General features: G+C 36.7%; 4 protein-coding genes across 4 annotated transcripts in view; 1 reads left to right on the forward strand and 3 right to left on the reverse strand.

Annotated features, from left to right (window-relative positions):
* LOC140615545 (olfactory receptor 51H1-like) overlaps positions 1 to 27,082 on the reverse strand; it is an 85,417-nt gene that overhangs the window by 50,632 nt on the left and 7,703 nt on the right. The window lies entirely within an intron of this gene.
* OR51S1 (olfactory receptor family 51 subfamily S member 1) lies at positions 3,760 to 4,725 on the forward strand. Its single transcript, XM_072795410.1, is given in 1 exon segment — positions 3,760 to 4,725. A coding segment is annotated over 1 exon segment (966 nt).
* Positions 9,997 to 10,938, reverse strand: LOC140615543 (olfactory receptor 51A7-like). Its single transcript, XM_072795412.1, has one exon. It carries the CDS (start codon positions 10,936 to 10,938, stop codon positions 9,997 to 9,999), a length of 942 nt encoding a protein of 313 aa, XP_072651513.1.
* LOC140615542 (olfactory receptor 51F2) lies at positions 19,287 to 20,231 on the reverse strand. The gene has a single exon (XM_072795411.1). It carries the CDS (start codon positions 20,229 to 20,231, stop codon positions 19,287 to 19,289), a length of 945 nt encoding a protein of 314 aa, XP_072651512.1.

Consider the following 27,082-nt stretch of genomic DNA (forward strand, 5'->3'; position numbering starts at 1 on the left):
CTATTTTTATTTTTATTTTTTGAGGAAGCACCATACTGTTTTCCATGGTGGCTGCATCATTTTACATAACTAAGCATAACAAGTTATAAGGGTTCCAATTATTCCATCATCGCCAACTCTTATTATTTGTTTTTCTAATAGCCATTTTAACCAACAGGTGTGAGGTGATACCTAATTATGGTTTTGATTTGCATTTCCCTGATGGTTAATGATGTTGGGCATCTTTCCATATACTTGTATGTATTCTTTAGAAAAACGTCTATTTAGTTCCTTTGCCTTTTTAAAACTGAGTTGTTTTTGTTATTGAGTTGTAAGAGTGTCTTATATATTTTGGATGTTAAACCCTTATCAGGGGGCCCCTGGGTGGCTCAGTGGTTGAGCATCAGCCTTTGGCTCAGGTAGTGGTCTCAGGGTCCTGGGATCAAGTCTTGCATCGGGCTCCCTGTAGGGAACCTGCTTCTCCCTCTGCCTATGTCTCTACATCTCTGTGTCTCTCATGAATAAATAAATAAAATCTTAAAAAAAAAACCTTATCAGATATAATGTGCAAATATTTTTTCCTATTCTGTAGGTTGGCTTCTCACTCTGTTGACTATCTCCTCTACTGTGCAGAAGTTTTTAAGTTTAATGTAGTCTAATTTGTCTAATTTTGCTTCTATTATCCATGTTTTTGATGTCATGTATAAGAAACTACTGCTAATTCCAATGTCACAAAACTTTTCTCTTATATTTTTTTCCTACAGTTCCGGGTCTTATGTTTATATCTTTAACCCATTTTTAATTTATTTTTATGTGTGGTATAAGATACTAGTATAATTTAATTATTTTGCATATGGATATCAGTTTTCCCAACACCAATTTTTAAGGAAATTTTCCTTTCTTCATTGCATATTCTTGGCATCCTTGTTGAAAATCAGTAGATTATATTTATATGCATAAGTTTATTTCCAGGCTCTCTATTCTATGCCACACGTCTGTATGTTTGTCTTTACGCCCTGTCTTACTTAGTATGTTTGGCAGTTGGGTAGTGTAACTTTCCCAACTTTGTTTTTGTTTTTTCTCTTTCAAAATCATTTTGGCTCTTCTAGTTCCAAAAAATTTCCATATAAACTTTAGAAAAGGCTGCTGGCCCTTCATTAGGGATATTATTGAAACTACAGGTAATTTGGAGGAATATTTATAAATATTCCACATAAATATTCCTTATTTATAAATATTTTAACTGTATTAAGTCTTCCAGTCTATAAGTATGGAATATCTTTCCATTTATTTTGAGCTTCTTTAATTTGTCTCAGCATTATTTCATATTTTCTAGTATATAATAATATATTTTTTGGTTAAATTTATTCCTATTTAAAAATTTTTGATGCTATTGTGAATAAAATTAGTTTCTTTTTTAAAAGATTTTATTTATCTATTCATGAGAGACACAGTGAGAGAGAGGGGCAGAGACACAGACAGAGGGAGAAGCAGGCTCCATGCAGGGAGCCTGATGTGGGACTCGATCCGGGACTCTAGGACCACACCCTGGACCGAAGGCAGGCGCCAAACCGCTGACTCACCCAGGGATCCTAAAATTAATTTCTTAATTTTATTCTCAGATTGCTCATTGCTATTTATAAACATACAATTGATATTTGTATCTTGACTTTGTATCCAGTGCCCTTGTTAAACTCATTGATTAGTTTTTGTAGTTTTTCTACTACTAAATTTTCTACTACTTAGTAGAATTTTTACATAGGTTCATGCCATCTGTGAGTACAGATCATTTTATAACTTCCTTACTAAAGTAGATATTTTAATTTGTTTTCTTTCATGCATTACCTAGAATCTTCAGTACAAAATAGAAGTGGTAAAAGCAAATAACTTCCTCATTGTAAATCTTACAGTCAAGTATGATGTTAGCTGTAGGTTTATTCACGGATGCCCTTTACCAGATTGAGGAATTCCTTTCGATTTCTATTTTGTGAAGAATTTTTATCATGAATGACTATAGGATTTTGATGAATTCCTTTTCTGTGTCTATTGAGATGACTGTGATGTTTTTGGTCTTTATTCTATTAATATGACATATTATTGTAACTGATTTTTTTTTTTTTAAAGATTTTATCTATTTATTCATGAGAGACACAGAGAGAGAGGCAGAGACACAGGCAGAGGGAGAAGCAGGCTCCATGCAGGGAGCCTGACATGGGACTCAATCCCGGGTCCCCAGAATCAGGCCCTGGGCTGAGGGCAGTGCTAAACCGCTGAGCCACCCGGGCTGCCCCTGTAACTGATTTTAAAATGTAAAACCAACCTTGCCTTTATGGGATAAGCTGCACTTATATAATTCTTTTTACATGTTGCTAAATTTGATTTGCTATTACGTTAATATTTTTATATCTATTTACTTAGAGGTATGTTTATAGTTCTCCATGATATCTTTGTCTAACTTTAGACTCAAGGTCACACTGTACTCCTAGCATGAGTTGAATATATATATGTATATGTATATGTATATGTATATGTATATGTATATGTATATGTATATATACACACACATATATATACATTTATATAAATATGTTTACATTTATATGTGTGTGATATATATATATTGATATATATATCAATTGATATATATATCAATTATATATAATATATATATATATATGTATAATTTCCCTACCACTCTTAACTAAGGAAACTGGAAGAGGTTTTAAGATGCATTTGTGAAGATCTGTTCTGGATTATTTGAATTTTAAATAAAAGTGGCAAGGCTGCCTGAGTGGCCAGTTGGTTAAGCGTCTGCCTTAGGCTCAGGTCATGATCTTAGGGTCTTGGGATGGAGCCCTGCATTGGGATCCCTGCTCAGCAAGGAGTCTACTTCTCCCTCTCCCTCTTTCCTTTCCCTTGCTCATTCTCTCTCTCTCACTCTCACTCTCGCTCTTGCTCTTGCACTCTCTCTCAAATAAGTAAATAAAATCTTTAAAAAATAAGAAATAAAATAAATGGGACATAAGAGAAGAGTAGAGACTGCAAGGGTGAGATGAATATAGAATGATCTAAGGGATATGTTTGTGATACATCAATTTACAAAGTTTAAGTCATGAGAATAGGTAAGACCACTAAAGCAAAAGAATATACCCAAATAAAGATCCCTCAAAATTGCCAAGATACACTTTTGATGGGACATAGCAAGGTGAATTTAGCATTTAACTTCTGAGAGGTAGAATTAGAAAAGGAGAAAATGGATTTATAAACAGCCAAAGCTCATTGAGAAATATATCAGTATAGGAAAATGAGTGCTCTTTGATTTAGTACGACAGGGTAATTGATATTCTCTTTAAAGAGAGCACTTAAAGCACACTGAAATGTGAGTGTGTTAAAGCAGCACTGAAGTCAGAATGTCTGGGGTTGGGGAAGGGGAGTGCAGAAAAGATGTTTATAGGAGTATAGACCCTCTCACATGTGTTTGCCATTGATGGCAGGACATAAGTTAGGATAAAGTTACAAGAAAAGGCAGGGTTAAAGGAAAGTGAGGAAACAAGGGAGAGAAACAGATTTAAGGACAACTTTAGAAAAATTGTCAAGACAAGAGATGACTATGGCATAGCTACTAGAACATATGTGCATGCAGGGAGAGAATGTGTGTGCTGGGGGCTGGGGAAGGAGGAGGCAGGCTGTTTTAGATGGCATCATGCAAATGTGTCAGAATACCAAATAATCTTTCCCATCAGTTTTCAGGTTCCAGAGTTCAAAGTGGGATCCTGAACTATGTCAACATTCAACCAGGCAGTCCACAATAACACTTCAATGGCCCCCACCTTCCTGTTGGTGGGCATGCCAAGTCTGTCAGCTGTACCCTCCTGGTGGACAATACCACTCATCACCATCTACCTTCTCTCTGCCCTGGGCAATGGTACTATCCTCTGGATCATTGCCCTGGATCCCACCCTGCACCGCCCAATGTACTTCTTCCTCTTCCTGCTGAGTGTGTCTGATGTTGGCTTGGCCACAGCCCTGATGCCCACCCTGCTGGGTCTTGCCCTTGCTGGCGTCCATGCTGTCCCTGCCTCAGCTTGCCTCCTACAGATGTTCTTTGTCCATGTCTTTTCTGTCATGGAGTCCTCTGTTTTGCTTGCCATGGCCTTAGATCGAGCACTAGCCATCTGCCGCCCTCTCCACTACCCAACACTTCTCACCAATGATGTCATTAGCAAGATTGGCCTGGCTATAGCCTTCCGATGCTTGGGTCTCCACCTGCCCCTGCCATTCCTCCTGGCTCACATGCCCTACTGCCACCCACAGGTTCTGACCCATTCTTACTGCTTGCACCCAGATATAGCCCATTTGGCCTGTCCAGGAGCTTGGGGTGCATTCTATAGCCTCTTTGTGGTTCTGTCAGCCATGTGATTAGACCCCCTGCTTATTTTCTTCTCCTATGGCCTAATTGGCAGGGTGTTGCAAGGTTTGGGATCCAGTGAGGATCGCTGGAAGGCTGGTCAAACCTGTGCTGCCCATCTCTCTGCTGTGCTCCTCTTTTACATGCCCATGATCTTTCTGGCTCTCATTGACCGTCTCAGGGTGCCAATACCTCAGCCTGCCCATACTCTTCTCTCCTATATCCACTTCCTGCTTCCTCCATTGATAAACCCCATTCTCTATAGTGTCAAGATGAAGGAGATTAGAGAGAGAATACTCAAGAGGTTACAGCCCAGGAAGGTGGGTTGTGTTCAATGAAAAGGATGCCCCTCCACATTTGGTGGCTCAAGGCTACATGATACAAAGGTTTCCATAATAAGAACTCAGTTTGCCAAGTTAATCATGCATGAAATGGTCACTCAGGGACACATAAACACATATACATGGATGACATCTGCCTGTCCTTACAAGTGTGCATGTGTATATTAAGGAAAGCTGACAAGCTCCAGAAAATGGCAGTGGTCTACCCATTGTTATACTACAGATCCATGGCATAGAGAGGCCAGGATCTAGGTCTTGTCACAATCACCAAATGTGTGTCTGTTGTTGTTTTGTTTTTATTAGTCTCCTCACCACATCTATACCCCAATAATTGAGGAAACTGGAAGAGTTAAACAGCTACACAGCAGAGAAATGAAACGACAGAAACATATGATGACACTCTATGTGTATGTGTGTGTGTACATTGCTTTACAGACCTTTTCATAGATTTTGATATATACCTGTCATGTATATAATCACATATCATTGATCTATTAGTATAGCCTCATACTCTGACTTAGTTAAACTTGTATAAGGTGATCCTCCTCTCATAAAACAAACAAAAGCTTTGGAATCATAAGAAATATTATTTTTGTAGATCAAATGTGAGAGAATCAATGTTTATGATGATAAGCTTCACATCCAAGGATATATGATAGATTTTTCACTTATTAACACCTTTTAAAATTTTTTCAACAAAATTATTTGCATTAAATATTTTATAGTTTTAAAATGTATGATTTTGTTGCTCTTATAAATAAAATATTTCCCTATTTCTATTTCCATGTACATAATGCTATACTGAGAAAAAAATCTTTATCTTGCATTAATATATATTTTACCAAGTTATCATATGAATTACAGTAGATTTTTATTTTTGGATTTTATTTGTATTTAGCATATGTAAGTAAAAATAGGTGATTGGTAACTTTTCCCTACTATTCATACAATTTATTTCATTTTACTTATGTAATTTATTGGACTATGAAATATTAAGAATGAAAGTGAACATTCAAATCTTATGTTTTATTTTAACAGAAGTGACATTAATGTTTCACCTATTAGAACAGCAGTTGGCTGCTAGATCTTTGAGTAAACTTTCAATATTTAAATAATATATATATGTATTCCAATTTTATTGATTTTAATAAGCTTATTCAATGAATCCTATTAAGTGCTTTTTCAGCACCCATTAATATAATTGTCTGCTTTACAAAAAAAGATTTATTTATTTATTTGGGAGAAAGAGAGCACAAACATGAGAGGGGAGAGAGGCAGAGGGAGAGGCAGAGAGACCACCCCACACACACTCACCACTGAGCATGGAGCCCAACCCAGAGCTTGATTCCAGGATCCTGAGATCATGACTTAAGCAAAAACCAAGAGCTAGCAGCTTAAAAGATTAAGCGACCCACGCACCCCTATAATTGTCTGCTTTAATGTGTTATTCAATTTCTGATATTGAAACATCTTTATTCTCTTGTGATTATAGAAGAAGACATTTTAAGTGAAAAGTAGCAAATTGAATCCACCTAGTTCCAAAACAAGAGCATACAATATGTCACGATATACTCTAGGAAGGCAAGAACAGTTAGTTATATTCTCATCTCATACCAAGCTTCTCTCTAAGGCATATTATACATTCTCTTATTAAATTAGATACTTAGTCTCTCCATTTCACAAATGAGAGTACTGAAATAGAGAATTTAAGAATTCCTAAAATATATAAAATTAGTTGCAAAGGCAGCATTTAATTCAAATTTGCTTAATCCAAAGCCCCTGCTACAAAATACTTCTTTAAAATTATTGAATGGAGAGACATCCTGGTCTGTCTTGAGGCACCAGGAATGAGTTTCTGAGAAACCCTGCTTCTCCCAAAGTTTACCCTTTCTTTCTCCTTAGGACACCCACCTCCAGCTTCTCTTTTATTTACTGAGAGTGGAGTGATGTACACAAAGAAGGACAAACATTATATGGTCTCATTCATTTGGGGAATATAAATAATAGTGAAAGGGAATAGAAGGGAAGGGAAAAGAAAAGGGTAGGAAATATCAGAAAGGGAGACAGAACATGAAGACCCCTAACTCTGGGAAACGAACTAGGGGTGGTGGAAGGGGAGGAGGGTGGGGGGTGGGAGTGAATGTGTGACGGGCACTGAGGGGGGCACTTGACAGGATGAGCACTGGGTGTTATTCTGTATGATGGCAAATTGAACACCAATAAAAAATAAATTTATTATTAAAAAAAATAGTTGGAAGTCACATAGGCCTAGTTTTGAATTCTTGCTGTACTACTTCCTGAGAAATTTGTCAACAGTTTTTCTTATGTTTACAAAAAAGGTATAATAAAGTTTGCATGAAAATCAAGGCCCTTCTAAAAAAAAGATTTTATTTATTTGAGAGATAGAGAGCACAAGCAGGGGAAGGGGGAAGTGGTAGGGAGAGAAGAATACTCCACACTGAGCAGGGAGCTCCACATGGGGCTGATCCCAGGACTCCAAGATTATGACCTTAGCTGAAGGCAGACACTTAACTGACTGAGCCACCCAGGCTCCCTGAAATTAAGTCCCTTTATCAAGGTGTCTGAACATAAGAGATAGTCAATAAATGATAGTTATTTTGGAATTAATGAAGTTAAAAATCACTATATTTAAACCTTGTATGCATATTCAATGAAAATAAATAACTTTACAGTTGGAAGATTCTTTCAGCTCATACCACCTCAATTTATTGATTCCAAGTTCAGCCGAATTTGGGATTGACTGAAATTACTTTTGCATGGACCTTTGTAAATCAGCAGGAGACAGATTAAACCCAAAACCACCTGTGACTTCATGTGTTTACTAGTACAAGGCAACTTGGAACTCTCTCTTTCACACTCTCTCTGGCCATAGTTACATCCACTCAATCATGTCAGTCTTCAAGTGTCCCATAGTCGATATTATCGCTTTTGGTCAATCAGTGCACATGGATCTCTCTGCAATTACATGACAGATTTGAGGGAAAATATTCACACAAGGGGGTTGAGGGATTAGCAGGAATGTTTATAATTGTAAACAAAATGTAACAGTGCTACATGGGATTGGCAGAAACCAAAAACCAGGAAAAGCATCGCAAAATTCAGGTCTCTGGGTTGGTCCTACTGCTAAACAGACCTGTAGCCAGAATGTGTGTGTGTGTGTGTGTGTGTGTGTGTGAAAGAGACAGAATGAGAAAGCAAGTAAGAATTCATAAGAGGGATCACTGGGTGTTATGCTATATGTTGGCAAATCAAACTCCAATAAAAAAATACAAAAAAAGGAATTCATAACAGGGATCATAAGTTCAAATATGTAAAAGAACAAAGTAATAATAGCAATAAGTGGAGCAAGCCCATCCTCAAACTGTGATAATGTGGACTTCTAAGTGGGTTCTTAATGGGTGTTTCCACATGGAAATGTAGACCTCATGTACCATATCTTCCTACATTTAAGATAACTTATAAATATCTATTTTTATATGAATTCAACTAAATGCTATCTTGTCTAAATAAATTTGTCTGAAGACCATATTTGGATTTTATGGCTTTGAAGAAGATTAACATATTAGCCCATGCAATGCAGAAAGAAGGAATAATTTTTTTATTTTTTGGAATTGTTTTTTAATATCAAAGTACCTATGAAATCTATCATAATATACAACACATATAAAATAATTTTCTCAAGACCACATAGACAGGAAATGGAAGAGGTGAAATTAGAGGACTCGTTTCCTGGCTGAGTCTTGAGCCTTTCTATACCTCTGACCACCTCCCTGGTAGGAGTAAGTTATCACAATAGAAAGAGGACATGTCATCCCTGATAGGGCCTTTTAACTCTTTCTTCTATTTGTTGGCTTCTAAATCCCCACTGTGGAGCTACATTATATCTTCTTGATTAGCAGAAATCCTGGATCTTAATCCCCTAAATAAAGATGGCATAGTTCTCATAGCTCCTAAAGCTTCTTTGTTGACACTTTCGCATTAGGATATCCTTGAAACACTCTAATCTGTCTCCATTTACAAGACCAGGAAGTGACAGGTGGGTCCCAGGAGCCTCAGATAAGAAAGTCATTTGGATGTCTGGCCACAGTGGTGCAGATTCTGTGTTGTGGCCTGACAGTTACTGGTACTTAATGGTATTATGGGCTGCCCTAAATTCTCTGTCTCTTACAAAGGGTGCTTATATTCCCTGTCTAAATTAGCTTCCTGGTAACAGGTGCAGACAATGCAGAGGTGAGTTGAGTCTAGATGATGACCACCTGATTCACCCCTGAATCACCACCCCAGCAAAACTTTGGACTATTCTTTTACTTCAAATTGATATGCATCTACTAAGCACATACTCTGAACAAGGTATTTATTGTGAGGAGACTTTTAAAGTCAAATAACTCACAACTCTTTCCTGGTGGAAATTCATAATGTAGTCAGTGAGAGAGACATGTGTGTGATATGAAAGATGCCTCTGAGTCTCTATCCATTGTACCCCAAGGACTCAGCCCCTTGCCTTTACTAGAAATGTTGCCAAATGCCAATGCCCATTTGTAATTTCTTCCTACAATTTTCCCTCCATTTGGCTTCAGCAGAAGACACACTCTCTAGGTTCTCCTTTCACATTACCCTCCACAAGTTTTTTTTTCCCCCAAGCATTAGTGTACATACCAATCATCTAAGATCTTGGTAAAATACAGATTCTGACTTAGTAGGCCTGCATCAGGGCATGATATTCTGCAATTCTAGTTACTTTCCAGGTGATGCTGCTCCTGCTGAGCAGTGTACCACTCTTTGAGTAGCAAGGAAGATATATAAATCAACTTAGACATATTATTAAGGGCTTAATGTAAATCACAAATAAGAATCAAGTAAGGCAAGCAAATATAACGATTCTAAATGGTTCCAGAAACTTGCAGAGCTCTACCAGTCACAGTTTAGGGCCATTCATCATAGTTTTTTTCCTTAGAAGTTTCTCTGGATTCTTGCTCATCATTCATACCTAAAGATAGGTACCATAAATCCCTCCCCAACAATAACAAAAAGATTCCTACCTAGTCTCTGAAATACAGGCTTCCTCTTCCTTAAAAGCAGATATGCTGTGGTATGTTGGATAGCTTTTAGGGATTAATTTATTGATTGACTAATTAGTGTAACTTAAGGACTATGAGGTAAAAGAAAATATTTCCTCTTTGAAAGAAATATTGTCCTGATCCTAAGACACTTTATTGTAGAAAAAATGGAACTTCCACCTCTGCCCCATCATTTAGACTTTAGACTCAGTTTTTCCAGGACTTTTACTCTAATCTGCCGAGTTTTTACACAATACACAATAGGGTTCATCAAAGGTGGTACCAACAAGAATGCATCAGCTATCAGAATCATAGCCAGAGGGGATTTATGCTTGGCAAAGCGATGCATGGTAGCCAAGGTGATGATGGGCACATAGAAGATGAGCACAGCACAGATGTGGGACACACAGGTATTAAGGGCTTTCAGTCGCTCCCCATGGGAAGCAATACCCAATACAGTCTTCAGGATGAACACATAGGAAACTGCAATGAACACACTGTCTGACATCATGCAGAGTGCAACAAACAGACCATAGTAAAAGTTAACCCTATTGTCAGAGCAGGCCAGTTTCATCACATCCTGGTGGAGGCAATAGGAGTGTGAAAGCAGGCGTTTATTACAGTATTGGAGTCTCTTTAAAGTGAAAGGAAGAGGAAGAACTAGTAGAATGCTTTTAATAGCAAATGTCAGTCCAATATGCAAAACTCTGGAGCTGGTAAGAATAGAGCTATACCTCAGGGGGTTGCGAATGGCTAGAAAGCGATCAAAGGACATGATTAGAAGCACTGAGGATTCCATGTCTGTGAATCCATGGATGAAAAATTCCTGGGCAATACATGCATCAGCAGAAATCTCCATGGCATTGAACAAGAAGATCCTCATCATGGAGGGAAGAGAAGAGAAAGACAAGCCCAGGTCAGATAGGGCCAGCATAGAGAGGAAATAGTACATAGGCTCATGCAGAGAAGGCTCTGTCCTGATAACAAATAGGATGGTGCAGTTGCCCAGGATGGCCAGGAGGTACATGAAGCAGATGGGGATGGAGATCCAAATGTGCACATGCTCAAGCCCTGGGATTCCAATCAACAGGAAGGTGGAGATTTCAACTTCTGAGGTATTGAGAGCAAACATCACAAATAGGTCTCTCATTTATATGCTCCTAGCAGATAAATAACATCAATAATAATTAGAAATTCTTTTAGTTGTATTTACTGAACACAAGTTCAGTTGTCAGTTAAATTAAATATTGCTCATCCTTAGTTATCAAGCAATAATGTAATATAACTTTTTCTATATAAAGAAAAATACAGAGTAGATTTAAACAGGTTCTTCATGACACTCATTTGAGACCTTTATACTCTTCAAGTCTATCTTCATTCCATGATATACTTTTAAGCAATAGCTTAGAAGCAACAAGGTATTTTAATAAGCTTTTTTATTAAGACTACACTTCTTGAGATTTATGCATCAAGTAAACTAAGTTGGAATACATTGCAACCTGGAAAAACTATAACATCCTGAAAGTGGTCATTGTTCATATACTTGTACAAATCACAGATTCTGCAGTAGTAGGAGTTAAAGGAAGCCTCTTATATTATTGTTCATGGTACATGTGTGTGAAAATATAAAATTGATCTACCACAGAGTTTTGCAAACAAAAATGCAGAACTAAATTCAACACATGCTTTGTTTAACCTGTGAGAGTTTAAAAAATATACTTAAAGAGTATTTTTAAAAAGAAGAATAAGTATATATGACAGACAAATATGTGGCCTGAAAAGACTATAATATTGACTTTCTGGCCATTTATAGAAAAAGTTTCTTGACCCCTGTACTAAAAAATTATGCATACAAGCACATGCACACAGACACTAACAATCACAGTATAATGAGTATGGTGGGAATGGAGTATGGGTCAAAGGGAACTTGAAATTTAAGAGTAATCTTTCTTCACTTAAAAAGAAGTCAATAACATATGAAGCAAATACACAAATGTTTTAAATTTTCCCAAAAGAATTGCAAAACACAGGGCAATGCTCTGAACTTTTCTATATTCTTGTAATTCTTCCCCCTCCAAATTGTCTTATACAACACCATTCCCTGAACCATAAACCTCCAAGTGATCTCCAGGACCAAGCATTATTCATCAGCACATTAACTGTAGCCTGAGGCTGTCTGAGTGAGCACATCACCTCAGAGAGCAGAGGAAGGACTACTCTGATGCCAGTTATCATCCTCTAGGTGGTGAGTTGCCAGCTAGTAGACCATAATAAGTGGTGAGAAGGGAATGGCCAGGCTTAAGCATGGGTCCTTTTGTGGGGAGTTAAGGAATATTTCTTGGCAAGGGTGGAGAAAGAGGAAGTTGCATCCAGATGGAAGAAATTACAGGGTGAAGGGTAGAGATATAAAGCAATGAAGAAGGGGAGAACAGTTATTAGCTCTTCTCTCTGCTGTCAAAATTTTGAAAGACCTTTGCCTCCATTTGACTCAAGATAGGGTCTCTGACAGTTTGTGGTATGTAGGATGTGTCATATGGAGAAGTGATAAGGCTAGATGAGGAGAACATAATTTCAGTACTGAGCATCCATTTTTGTCTCAGCCTTTGATATGTGGTGAGTGTTTCCTTGACATGAAGCACACACCACAGTTGCCCTTTGTAGGTGCTTGAAATACTCACATTGTTTCCATGCAATTGCTACTGGCCCAGCTCAGAATGGCATAGTTCTTGCCCTTCTTTTCCTGTTCTTGGATTCCTTTGCTATTGCTCCTGGGTGTTTAATGTCTACCCTTTAGGTTGGTGACCAATTCAGGTTCTTATCTCTGGTATTTGAGCTTGATTCTTCTCATGTTCTTGGGACCAGCATCATTCATACTTTGGGTGACTCTCCTTTTAACAGCTCTAAGCCAGAAAAACTCCAATAGTGCAGCTGACACTCTGTCTTGTCGGTGCAGTGAGATTCAGAGGGAGAAAAGTGATACACATTTTTTATCCATTCTTGCTCAAAAGTCTCCTCAAAATGGTCATTTTTAAGATTCCACATCTGAGGGCTTTCTTGACAAGCTATCAACCTAATTTAGGTACTAAAAAATGGTACTAAAAAGATAACATTTTCTTTTCAACTGTGTTCATCATGCAAAGATAGACCACATCCCACATATGTACCCTAACCTTTTCAGCTCTCAATGCTGTTCCAAATGCAGTTTGATCCTTCAGGCTTGACAACCTGTGAAGAATTTTTACATCCAGCCTTTTCAAAGGCATAAAGTTGATCTCTATAAATTACAGAGTTTTCACTGGGAAACATAAAATAATCTTAGGGAAATTCAACTTAAGTCTCTAGGACACCTACCAGGCCCCTGGGTTCCTTATATCAGAGCAAGGGTGAAAAGTTTCAAACTCTTCAGGTTCCGTAACTTCTCTGCCCCAGCACCATGTTGGGAATCCATATTCTTATATATACCCTCATACTCTTTCCTACCATACGCATATCCTCCTGAGAATTAACAGGCACCTAATCCCCTGAGAACAATGACTCTCTAGATTCAACATGGTTTGTCAATAACAGGTTCCCCTAAGAAATGCAGAAAGCAGGCTCTTACTCACAGTCATAGATTTAATGAACTCTTGAGGTAATGTTCCTACATCAGATGCAGGCTTTTAGGAGAGCCTGTCTCAGACATTGATAAGGTGGTCTATATCAAGGTATGGCTCCAAGAATAAGTGTATGCCTTAGTATACTCAATCTGATACTATCACAGACCTTATGTGGAATTCTTCCCACAGGTATGTTCTGTTTGTTCATCACAATGTCTACTTTTACTGTAAATGTGAGTGGATTTAGATAGGTCACAAGCTTCCCTATTTATCATTGACTCATAATTTCAGTATTCTCTTATATCAAGTCTCTTCACATTTATTGGCCATTGAAGGCATTTAATCTCATAAAAAATAAATAAAAGCCCAGAATCACAAGCATCCTAATACCTTAGACCCTCATTATCAGAAGTATAAATTTTTATTCAGCTCTCAACTTTGAAAATTTCAAATAAATAAAAAGTATAATTCTGGTGGCATATATAGGAGGACATATTATTTTCAGAGACAGAATAGAAAATACTATCTAGTTAAACACCTTCAGCCTGAAACAGCATAACAACAGGTAAATGAACTGATTTACATAAGCCTATAATAATCAATTGGTCTTCAGATTAATATAAAAGTGGATGTGCTAGAGGTGAGAGCTATAGTCATCAGCATGGGCAGGCAGAAAATTGTAGAAAAGAGCCTTATAAAGTATTTATTATAATTTTCCACATTCCAATATACATATATTACAGTCAGAGTATTAGATAAAGTAATACAAATTCTTAACCTTGATGTGCTTAATTCAGCTTCTATCTGGGATCATAATGGGATTATGGCTTCTCAGGTATTTCCTTGGTATTCATACATGTGAAGAAGTATAGGGGAATTAACAACTCACAGGATAAACATCGACTAATGGTAAATGAGATCCAATTGATAAATGTTTCCTTCCTTATTTTCCTGGATGGACTATCATGAGATGTATTTGATAAAGCTTCAGAGTTGGGTTTGCAGGAATGGTCAATAGTCACCCTAATAGTGACTGGCTCATTATTGATTTACCATCTGTTAGCTCCAAATTCCTTTTTGCCTGTTCTATGATGATGGTGTTAGACTCTGTAAATATTTCTCTTTTTCCAGCTGGCACAATATTAAGACTTGTCAGTGGAGGTGGTAGAGGAACACTGGAGGGAGAGGCAGTTTTCTCTTCCTGGTTTCTGTGTGGCTTGTTGGCGGTACTCCCACAGAATGTGCTGTTTTTCCATTGCTTGGCACTGTGTGATTTCTTCAGTACTCGGTTCCAGCAGTGCATAGCTGCTCCCAGTATTAGTCACTGAGCTGGTTCTCCAATTCCTCACTGGGACAACAAAGACATAACCAGAGTCCCAGACAATATGTACCAGCACTGTAGCTGAGTGAACCTCTTCTACCTCTTTTCCTTAGCTTTGTGTATGTGTATATAAATCTATAAATTGGGGCAGCACAGTGCTAGCCATCTAGCAAACTGGCTACCCAACTTCATCTCATAAGGGTAGCCTTGAGCTACCCCCACCTCAGCCTCACCTGGAAATATATTATAGTCCTATAAAGGGCACTCTCTCCATATCCCAATTCCAGCAGTGCCCAGCAGACATAAACTTGTCTGGCACCTAGAGTTCAGAGACTTGGCACCTTTCTTAGCACTCCCAGAGGACAGATTGTTTTGCAAGCTTCACCAGTTGACACCTTAGTAACTTCACAGACTTAGAGGAAAGAGAGGAGAGCTTTCTTGAATGATCTATCTCTGCCCTAAGAGTAGTGGTTGCTCCTTATATCTGCTTCTCATAGATTCAGATATTTGAATCTCACAGATTCATAGATTCTTTGTAATTCTCTTGAGTCTACTTGCCAATTTACCCACTAATCTATTTCCCTGTTAATATACTTCTTAACATCAAGCTTTTCCTTTACAAATAATTGTGTTGTTTCTGTCTCCTGATTGGACTCTGAATAATAGTATCCAAATCAATAATAAATTTTTGCATTGTCTTACTTTCTTCCCTTTTTTGACTTCAGCTATCCCTCACTTATGTTCCCCAGAATCACATTGCCAATAGAATAGTCAATTGACAACTAAGACCCTATTGCCAGTGGTCAGTGGGCTTACAATGATTCCTGAAATGCAATGGCATCAAAACTACTATGACTATGACTTGTGGTTGATTGGATGAGATTCAGGTGAAAGGTGAGATATTAGGTTACATGGTGACTATGGGTGTTGAATCTAATCTCCCATTTGTACCAATAAAATGTTAACTATAAAGATTATGAGATGGCATAATAAACCATCTGCATTATAAACCTTAAATACAAGATGATTAGATTAGGATAGCCAATCGGCAACTTGGGACATGCTGTGAAAGTCAGAGTGCCACAATAGGAACATTTAAGGAAATCTTTATCATCTTCAGCCAAAGATTATATAGTTCTAAAAATCCAGCACATGATTTAACTGAAAAAGTGACAGTGCTGCAAGGCAGACTTAATTCTCAGTTTTGAAGTCTTCTTTTATAAAGTCAGAACACTGAAAAATACTGGGAATAAAAAAAAATGGGGAAATGGTGTGATCCTCACTCCTGGGATGTTAACATTTGAGTAAATAAGCCTAAAAATCTTGAAACCTTTAAATATCCAATGTTAGCCAAAGCAGTTCCCTTCTCATTTAGCAGAGGATATTTATTTTATCTTGTATGAAGACCTTACAAAAACCAAACCTGGGGACAATGCTTTACAATGCTTTTCCTTTGCAAGATCTGGTCCAATCACTTCTCCTTATACCCAAGGCAATAAGCAATCTGATCTTGGCAAAACCTGAGCAGCGAAATGTTATTAACATTTTGGGAGAAAATAGCTTAACCACTGACATCATTGCAGAAACTACCGAATTATATCAATAACTAGAATCAAATAAATATCTATAGGAAAGGATCTTGAAAGTATTACATAAAAGTCAGCAGAAGAAGTGGCTGGTGGTATAAATGTAAATTGACATAGAGAATAATTTGACATGAACAATTTGACATTATTAATAGGATGCTCATCTATGATTTAAGGTTCACCATTACACCAAGGATACCTGTATATTGTGATAATGCACTTTTGGGATGGCTGATTGAAGCTTGAACATGATGATTACCTATAGCAAATGAGGTGGAGATGCCAGATCTGCTTGGCATAATATGGACTATAGAAATCTCAAGGTAGGGCATGTGGGTGACTCAGTTGCTTAAACATCTGACTCTTGGTTTCAGCTCAGGTCATGATCTCAGGTTCATGAGATCAAGTACCTTGTCATTGCGCTCCCTATTCAGTAGGGAGTCTGTATGTCTCCCTCTATCCCATCCCTGCTCACGTGCCCTCTCTTTCTAAGATAAATAAATAAATCTTAGAAAAAAAAAAAAAGAGGAAATCTCAAGAAGGTAGACATGTTAGAATGGATTTATCTTAAGACCAGAGAACTTATCACATGATTATTTTCTCTGGGAGAAGAGAGTATACTCCTTCACTAAGGCAATAAATAATTCATTTTTTAAATCTGGTGTCTTTATAGTTCAGTGATTGCTGTGCTCTGTAGGCTAGACTTGGCAATGAAAGCTGTTTCTATGGAACTGACCTCCCTACTAACAATGAGGATGAAGGAATCCTGAGACACATGGCAGAACTTAAAAACCAGAAGTAAATTAAATGTAATTACTGTAGAGAGTAGAAAGGCTAAAATTGCAATCAGGGTGACAGGACCCCCATCTATTGCAATAGATGAAAGTGTTTCTGGAGACAAGCACAATGGACAGCATCAGAGTGTTAATTGAAATGCATTTAAAATAAAGAACTTGTGAGCATCAGGCTGACATCAAATACCCTAATGGGAAATTTAAATATTTAAGTTGCTTAGTCTATTTAAGAATTTAAATAGGATGACCATTTCTAAAGCCCATTACTTAAACAAGAATCTTGGTGCCCTTGATGAAACAATGTGCCATGCCACTGGAATTAGGCAATACAAATTATCCAGATCTTTTCCAAAATGGATCTTTGTTCATTTCCAAATGTACTTGTTCTTTAAGGAAAGGAGAATACCCAAATTCCTTGAGGACTATTGGACAAAGGATATCATCTCTTATTCATAACAGGCAACCAAATGTGCCATCATGCTCTTTTTGATTAAATTATGAGATGATTGGGATGAGATGATTAATGGAATTATGGAAAATTTTATCTCACAATGAACATAATGATTTTCATACCTGTAGTTATTCCCCCAGATGCCTAGGTATATAATTGGTTATATTACACTTATGAACTGGGAAAACTTTCATGTTAGCACATCGGAGAAATTAAAACCATTACAGTAGGAAAGACGTACAAAGTAAGCACAAATTAAGTTTGTGAATAGTTGTCCCAGAATCCTATGATACTTATCACTGTATTATATGTGCCTCTCCATTAATTCACATCCATGGCCTCACTGAAGATTCTGATAAGTCACTGGAAGAGAAGGAAAACATACAGGCTTGGTTCATGGATGGATTAGTAGGCAAGTTAGTACTAACCAAGAGGAGAATACAGTGGTACAACAGCCTCACACATGGGTGGCCATTAAAAAAAAGTGCTAAAGGAAAATTCTCATAATGGACAGTGCCCTTTGTTGTTAGAGAGATTGCCTGAGCTATGTGGATTTACATGGATTTCTTTACTTTGCTGAAAGGCTTGGATAGTTGGTCAGTTAATGGAACTAGCAAATTTGAAAGAACAGAGATAAGTCTATAGGAACAGAGATAAGTCTATAGAAAATGAATATGAAATACATATTGAAATGGGCACAGAGGGTAGAAATCTTTGCATCCCATTTCTAATATCCACTAAATGGTACCCATCTCAAAGGAGAAACTCAACAATCAGAAAGGAGCTACATATAAATATCAGCAAGCTTAGGCTATACTGCTACTGATCTAATGGGCCCACAGATGGAGTGAGTCATAATGACAGAGATAGAGATAAAACATGAGCCAAAAGTGTAAGTTTCCCTTTATCAAGGCTAATCTTAGGAGAATTGTGTGATGCTCATTCCTGGGTTGTTAGCAATGCTATCATCAACTTTTAATACTCAGATAATAGGGGTGCCTGGGTGGCTCAGTGGTTGAGTGTCTGCCTTCATCTCAGGGCATAATCCCAGGGTCCTGGGATCAAGTCCTGCATCAGGCTCTCCACAGGGAGTCTGCTTCTCCCTCTGCCTATGTCTCTGACTCTCTCTCTGTGTCAATCATGAATGAATAAATAAATAAAATCTTTAAAATATCACCTAATAGCAGGAACGGATCTTGAGCACTTGATAATGGCATTTTGTATATACAACAGATATATTCCTACACATAAGAAAAGGCAAAATACCTATATATGACCCAGTGTTAAATTACATTGATATGCTTATAAGATGCACTCTATAGAATGACTATTTTTCCACGTAACTAAGAATTTTAAGAAGAAAAAATCAAATTAATTCAAGTGTCCTTTGGATATCATTAAGAAAATAACAACTGGTTTATTAACAAAGTTTCCTACATTAAATCTGGACTTTTTGAATCATATGCAGTCTGATGAATACTTTATTCAGGTCTCATACTACTTGCAAATATGAATAGTTGTTTACATACATTATCTCACTTTACCTTGAAAACAGAACATAATTTAGGAGATATTAATATTGAATTACTGACAAGATGACTAAGCAAGTATCACACAGTTAGTTTAAGGTTATTGGAAACATATTTAGGCCATTTGGGGACAATTACCTTATTCTACCAAAGCACTCATTCAGAAATGGCTTTCTCTATTTTAAGATAACTATTAATTAGATTTATTGCTGCTTCTGAATTAAGACCTTGACAATAGCCTTTCGAATCTGCTTAGTCTTCACACTATAGATGATGGGGTTGAGCACGGGAGGGATGAGAAGGAAGACATTGGCCATGATGGTGTGGACAAATGGAGGTGCTGAATGGCCATAGCGATGGACAAGAGACAAGCTGACAAGGGGGATGTAAAAGATGGCAACAGCACTGATGTGGGATATGCAGGTGTTGAAGGCTTTTTGCCGCCCCTCTGAGGAGGCAATGCTGAGAACAGACCGGATGATCAGTACATAGGAGAGCAAGATGCAAGGACAATCAAATCCTGTTGTGGAGAAAAGTGCAAACAGACCGAGGATGCTGTTGATTCTGTTGTCTGTGCATGAGAGTTGAATGAGGTCAACATGGTAACAGTAAGAATGTGAAAGGACCACTGCACCGCAGAAGGACAGCCTCTTAACAAAGAGCACCACTGGTAACATGACAGCAACGTTCCTTATCAACATGCTCACCCCAATCTGGGTAATTCTGGCATTGGTGAGGATGGTGGTGTATCTCAGTGGATTACAGATGGCTACAAAACGATCAAAGGCCATGGCCAGCAGAACCCCAGACTCCATGAAAGTAAATCCATGGAGAAAGAACATCTGGGCAATGCAGGCACTTAAGGTGATTTCTCGAGCTTCAAACCAGAAGACACCAAGAGTAGTAGAAAGTGTGCACAGGGATAAGCTCAGGTCTGTGGCTGAAAGCATAGAGAGGAAATAATACATTGGTTCATGGAGATTCTGCTCACGGAAGACCACAAATAGGATCATGCTGTTCCCAGAGAGGGCGATGACATACAGGAGACAAAAAGGGATGGAGATCCAAACCTGGGCTGCTCTCAGGCCTGGGATACCCGTCAGGAAGAAGGTCAGAGGTTGAGCATTGGTATTATTGAGGACCAACATAATGAGGGACTGAGTGAGAGGACAGGAATATTTGAATAATTGAACATAACACATAATAAATATATAGCTATTACTTAGAACATTTTTCTGGCACTCTCACATTCACTGAATTACTACTGCTGATTATTTAAGAACTTTAGTTTTCCTGAGCTTTCTAGTACTGGATGCTTCTCCCCATGACTCTCCTCATTTAATGAAAAGAGAGGATTCCCTGAATTATGCCACATCACATTTTTTTAAACCTGTAATACTCTTTGGTGACAACAAACAACGCAATTAAGTCATCCCTGCCTGTAAAAGTTCCCAGAAGAATATTTAAACATGATGAGAAAATTGGTTTCCAGTATTGTTTTTAACTGAAAGTATAGTTAACATATAGTCTTATATTAGTTTCAAGTGTAGAATATAATAATAAAATGTTTTCCAGTATTTTTAAATAAATTACTAATCCTGAAATAAAGCACTGAAAAATCAAGTTACATTTGAAATGTGGATATTATTAGTGGATGCTAAAGATATCCCCAAGACATGTATGTTTATAAATGTGATATCAAGATGGTTCAAAGAACCACCCTAACAAAAATAGTTATAACTCCCACTTGTTGAAAGTTCTCTGTTATTGACATTTTATATGCATTATGTAATTTCAACCACATACCAACTCTAGAAGGTAGATAGTATATTTTGCATATGAGGAAACTAAAACTCAAAAATTAATCTCCCAAGGTTATCTTTATAAAGCACCACCTAACTGTTGAGAGATACCATATAAAACACAAAGGAGGAGAAAGAGAAAAAAAAAGAAGAAGGAAAAGAGAAAGAAAGAAAGAAAAAGAAGAAAGAAAGAAAGAAAGAAAGAAAGAAAGAAAGAAAGAAAAAAAGAAAGAAAGAAAGAAAGAAAAAAAGAAAGAAAGAAAGAAAGAAAGAAAGAAAGAAAGAAAGAAAGAAAGAAAAAAAGAAAGAAAGAAAGAAAAAAAGAAAGAAAGAAGAAAGAAAGAAAGAAAGAAAGAAAGAAAGAGAGAAGAGAGAAAGAAATAAAGAGAGAAGAGAGAAAGAAAGAAAGAAAGAAAGAAAGAAAGAAAGAAAGAAAGAAAGAAAGAAAAAGAAAGAAAAGAAGGAAGGAAGGGATGAGAGGGAGGGAGAAATTGAGAGACAGGAGAGGAAGGGATGAGAAGGAGGGAGAAATTGAGAGACAGGAGAGGAAGGGAGGAAAGGAAGGAAGGAAGAAAAAGAGAGGGAGAGGAAGGCAAACCTTTCCATTATTTTAACATAGTGCAGTAAGCATTACATTTTGATAAATAGTATGGGCTGCTCTAGAAACACAAAGAACCATAACAGCCATCATTTCTTGAACACTTACTGTGTACCAGATGCAAACATCTTTACATCTATAATCTCATCCAATCATCACAATTACCCAATGAAATACAGTTGTTATCCCTAATATTTTTATGAGGAAACTGATGTTTAAAGCAATTAAGTAATTTTCTCAAATAATCAGAAAAGATGCAGTGCTAACCTGCGTATGACTCCAATACCTTCATTTAATAGGGCTGAGGAACACATAGGAGGAATCTCTAAACCAGTCTGACAAAATGTCCCTGGTAAATATTTTTTCAGATTTGTGCCTTCCAGACACATTTTGGTCAATATGGCATCTCTGGAGTAAATAATTTCCAGGTGTTAATTCCCTGTGAATTATGTCATTATGAAGCTCTTTAGGCTTCTGGGGTAAAGGAACCTTATCATTGATGGTCTCTGTATGCAAAGGTTCCAGAGAATCAGCTGTCAAGGCTACATGCACTATGAAAAATAACAGCAAAATAGAATTGCCAAATTTGAGCAGCCCCAGTGGCTTAGCGGTTTAGCGCCACCTTCGGCTGGGGTGTGATCCTGGAGTCCCTGGATCGAGTCCCACGTCGGGTTCCCTGCATGGAGCCTGTTTCTCCCTCTGCCTTTGTCTCTGCCTCTCTCTCTCTCTCTCTCTCTCTCTCTCCCCCTCCCTCTCTCATGAATAAATAAATAAATAAAATCTTAAAAAAAAAAGAATTGCCAAATTCAGTTGACTCATTTTTGTGATCCTCTCATTTATCCAACACTTACATATTTTACTGAGGATACTTTCCTTCTGGAAATTTTCTCTCCTCATGTCTAGGCACTAGTCTCTATTACTTTTCTCCCATCACTCAGCAATTTCTCTCTCTGGTTTCCCATACTGTACCCAAAGAACCTTAACTTTGGAATCCTTCAGTGTTCTGTGCTTTGCCCATTTTTGAGTCATTTAAATAATTATCTCACTTATTTTCACAGTTTCATCTTTCACCTATTTAATGAAAAATTTCAAAAAGATATCTGAAGACAGCTGTAGTTTCCAGGTTCTTGAAGATTAGAACTTCCTTCTGAACATTGCCGTAGGTATTTCTCACGAGTAAATCAAATTCAATATTTCAAAACCAAATTGATCATTTTCCCCTATAATTGTTCTTATTCCTATATATTCTGAATAAAGCTTATAATTTTCATAAAAATTAACCAATTCTCTAAATAAGAACTCTGGGAGTTGTCCTGTATGCTTATATATTTCCCAATCAATCACCAAGTCCCTTCTATTCAAACTCCAATGACTTTCTTCTTCCACTTCTTCTTTATTTAAGCACAAAATAATCTCTTCCAGGTCTTCATTCTGTATAACCTAGTCTATTAATTAACCTACAAATAATAATGTATTATAAATATAAAATGACAAGACTTTCAAAGCAATAACAACATCCATTTATTAAGCATTTTCTCTATGCCAGAAAAATAAAAATGAGAGAAACAATCCTTTAAACTGAATAAAATAAGAAAACCACATATGAAAACCTGTAGGGCAAGACAATGGAGTGCAGTGTGTATTCTGAAGAATACACATTTGTTAGAAAATGAGGACGTAAATAATTTAAAATTTTTTCAACATACGATGCTAGGAAAGTATTTAAATAAATGTGAGAAAAATTAATTAACAAAGATTAGCAGTACAAATGAATCGGTTAAAAATAAAACCAAAGTTTATTACTTAAAAAGAAAATATGTGAACTTTTTCCAAGACTAGTCAAGAAAATTTTAGAAAAAGTGTGATTAACTCATGAGAAATGTAAAAGAAAACAAAAGTATGGAGAAATAAAACTTTAAATATAATGGCATAACAATAGATTTGGAAACAAATACAAAATGGACAACTTTATAGAAAAACATCAGTCACCAAACTAGTTTAAGAAATCAAATCCAACAGAGAGGAAATGTCAAAGATGAGTAAACCTCCCACAACCAAATTTGAAGAAAAAAAAAAAAGTAGAGTGTTTCTATATTTTATAAATTCTAGTAGAATGGAAAAGAGGGAATTTTGCTCCTCCAGCAAGGATCATTTGGCAATGCCCAGAGACAGTTTTGGTTGTCACAACGGGGGAGAGAGTGCTACTGGATCCAGTGGGTTGATGCCAGGGATGCTTACATCCTAAAATGCACATGACAACAAAGAACTATTCAGCCCACTATGTTAACAGGATTGAGGTTGAAAAGTCCTATTCTTGGAAAGCTAGTCATATAATTACTCATGATGACACATGCAAACAGGACAAATGACTTTTTAGCAAGTCAGATGTAACTGTACTTTTAAAGAATATTGCACTTTGAAACAATGGACTTTGTCTCATGAATGAAAAAAATTATTCAACCTAAGAAATCTATCAATGGAATGGCTATACAAAAAGATTAATGGAGGAAAAACCTGATCAAGAGATGAGGAAAAAATCAGAAAATTCAATGGCGATTCATAATAAAATTATTGATATTTAGGAACAAAGTAAGTTCCTGAATGAAAGACATCTAGAAATTTGGAGCAAACATATTTACTGGTGACCTATTAAAAGTATTTCTATTAAAGTCAGTCAAAGATAAAGATAGCTAATATCACAACTACTATTCAGCATTCTATAGATAAGTCTTAGTAAATGAGAAAGGGCAAGTAAATGAAAGGAGAGTGTTACTTTTTTTTTTTTTTTTTGAGAGTGCTACTTTTGAAAAGAAATTTCTCAAAGTTTTTATTTAGGTTTTAATTGACTCTTTACCTTAAAAATTTAAAAGAACATACTGCAAACTCTTAAAATATAGTTCACCAAAGTGACCACATAACAGATCAGTATCACAAGTTAATGGCTTTTCCTGTTAATAATAATTAACCACTGAAGAAATTTTATTAAAATAAGGATTTATTTACAAATAGCCATAAAACTATAAACTGTATTGTATAACACAATGTCTGTGTTTGGCAGGGAGAGAAGAGGTCTCTAAAGATTTATTGAAGAAAATAAAGAAAATCCTTTATTTCTTTCTTGAAGATAGGAATATTCAATAGTGAAAAGGTGTGAATTTTCCCATGAATATTCTCATAAATTAAAGCATTATCAATCAATAAAACACAAGAGTTTTTAATGGGTAGTGACAGATGGATCCCAAAGTGTATTAGGTATAGTAAATATGCAAATATATTCGGTATAATTTTGAAAATGACAAAGAGAAGAAACTTGTCCTTCGGTATATCAAAATGTAATGTAAAGTTATTATATTAACAAATATTGTCAAAAGTTTAAAAATATATATCCCCAGAAAAAAATAACATTTCAAAAAATGTGTGAATGAAGATAAAGAATATGATGACAATGGCATCTTATATCATTAGAAAAAATAACTGACATGTGATAAATAATGTTTGGCCAACTGGCTAACAATTTATAAAAATATTAAAAATTTCATGAATATAAAAATATTAAAATACCCCTATTTTATACAGATCCCTGCATTTGGATTAAGATTTTTGAGGTAAAACAGAACAGTTATGATAATATTAGAATAAATAAGAGAAAATGCATTTATGACTTTAGCAAAGGCCTACTTAAGAGGAAATTAAAGCCATTAAGCAAAATGTTAATAAGAAATACTGTATCAAATTTATTTTTTTATTTATTTTTTTTCAAATTTAAATACTCTTGTTTGCACAAGATACCTGTGAACAAAATAAAAAGTACAGCATATCATACATGCATTAGAAGGCCAAGACCAAAGAATGCTGCTTCTTGCACTTCAAACTAGATTGTGCATCTGTTGTTTGTTTGATGATAGTCTGGTTTGAGCGATGGTGGGGGATTGGGGAATAGGAAACAGTAGATCCCTGTGTCCAGAACTTTTGGTCATGAAGGACACGGTGGACATTGGGATGCATCATTCTGGTCCAGTAGCATAATAAAGATGAAGGTAGGTGTCCTTATGCCTACACTGATGGGAGGTAGGACCTTGGTGACCCATTCCCATTTAATATTCCTCATAGGTAAACCTTAAACTTTAAAAAAAATCCCTGATCTGCCTATTTCCAGTTTGTCTGTGATGATTGGTCAAATACCCAGATGTATTTGAAGTATTTATTTCTAAGTATAAATGGCTTCTATGAAGACAGCTATTAGAAAGCTCCGACTACCAGGATCCTGTAAAAAGGTAGAGCTCAAGCTAAATGAAATAACCCAAAAAGCTTATTTTCTAGCAAATAGGGATATGGGAATCAGTCAAATTTCAAAGTTGAGTGAAACAATAAAATACATAACACATGTCAAATTTGGGCCACACAGAATCACAATTCACTACATTTCCTTGATGTAACTGAATGTTTTTTTTTCCCCTGGGAATAAATATTTGTTTGCAAACTTGCTGCTGATATCTCATTTAATTCCCACAACATTCAGCTTTGCCTGCCACTCTGAAACCCACTTCCCATCATCTGTACTCTTCTACCTCTGCTTTGCAGTCCTGTGCTTCTCAGTACCTGCCCTGCTCCTTGGCTCCCATTGCTCCATTTCTTCCTGGTCTTCCAGATTAGTTCTCAATAGTCCCTCTCCCTGGTCTGCTCTTTCTGCTTCTGGCATCTTACCTGGCTCCCAGCAGAGGGAGAATTGCCCTTCCCACTCACTGCCCAGCCACGTATGCACACAGGTACCTCTTGGAGCTGAGCTTCTATAAGGATCCCAGCATGTAACACAGCCCTGCTGCCAAGAGACCCTTGGGGCTTAGGGATAATATCAGATGAGCAGCATAATTCTCGGTGTGAGGACTAGGCTTTCCTAAGAGGCTCATCATACTGAAGAAAGTCTAAATAATATGTTTACCATCTTTTAATTATTTTTAATATTTAATTATTTAAATTTAATTTTAATTATTTAAAAATGTATAATATTTTTCAATAAACATTCTTTTTTCTCCATTATCTTTAGATCCTATTTACTGCCATGTAGGCTGCAGACAAGAAATACTTAAACTTCTCATACTTCTACCTTCTCTCCCTTCTTCATTCCCAAATTTAGTCACCTACAGCATAATACTTGCCTGGATATGATATATAAACTTATATACAGTCTTTTTTTTAAAAGATTTTATTTATTATCTCTTCATGAGAGACACAGAGAAAGAGGCAGAGACACAGGCAGAGGGAGAAGCAGGCTCCATGCAGGGAGTCTGATGTGGGACTCGATTCCGGGACTCCAAGGTCACGCCCTGGGCTGATGGGAGATGCTCAACCACTGAGCCACCCAGACATTCCTACGTACAATCTTATAGGTATGATTAAATATTATACATTCATGTTTCAGTTGCTTGAACCTTAAAGCAAATAAATTTTTATTGAAATATGATTAAATACACATTTTTCAACACAGTATCTGGAATACCTGGTATGACTAAAAAAAGAATGGCATAGAATCCTATATCACCAACCCATATTCATCAATATGAAATCAATTCCTTCCTTTTCCACTCATTCAATTGCCCAC

The sequence above is a fragment of the Canis lupus genome, chromosome 23, assembly GCF_048164855.1.
Source record: "Canis lupus baileyi chromosome 23, mCanLup2.hap1, whole genome shotgun sequence".
Classification (NCBI taxonomy): domain Eukaryota; kingdom Metazoa; phylum Chordata; class Mammalia; order Carnivora; family Canidae; genus Canis; species Canis lupus.

Coding starts and splice junctions, on each gene's coding strand:
- LOC140615543 (XM_072795412.1), bottom strand. CDS start 10,938: ATGTTTGCTCTCAATACCTCAGAAGTTGAAATCTCCACCTTCCTGTTG.
- LOC140615542 (XM_072795411.1), bottom strand. CDS start 20,231: ATGTTGGTCCTCAATAATACCAATGCTCAACCTCTGACCTTCTTCCTG.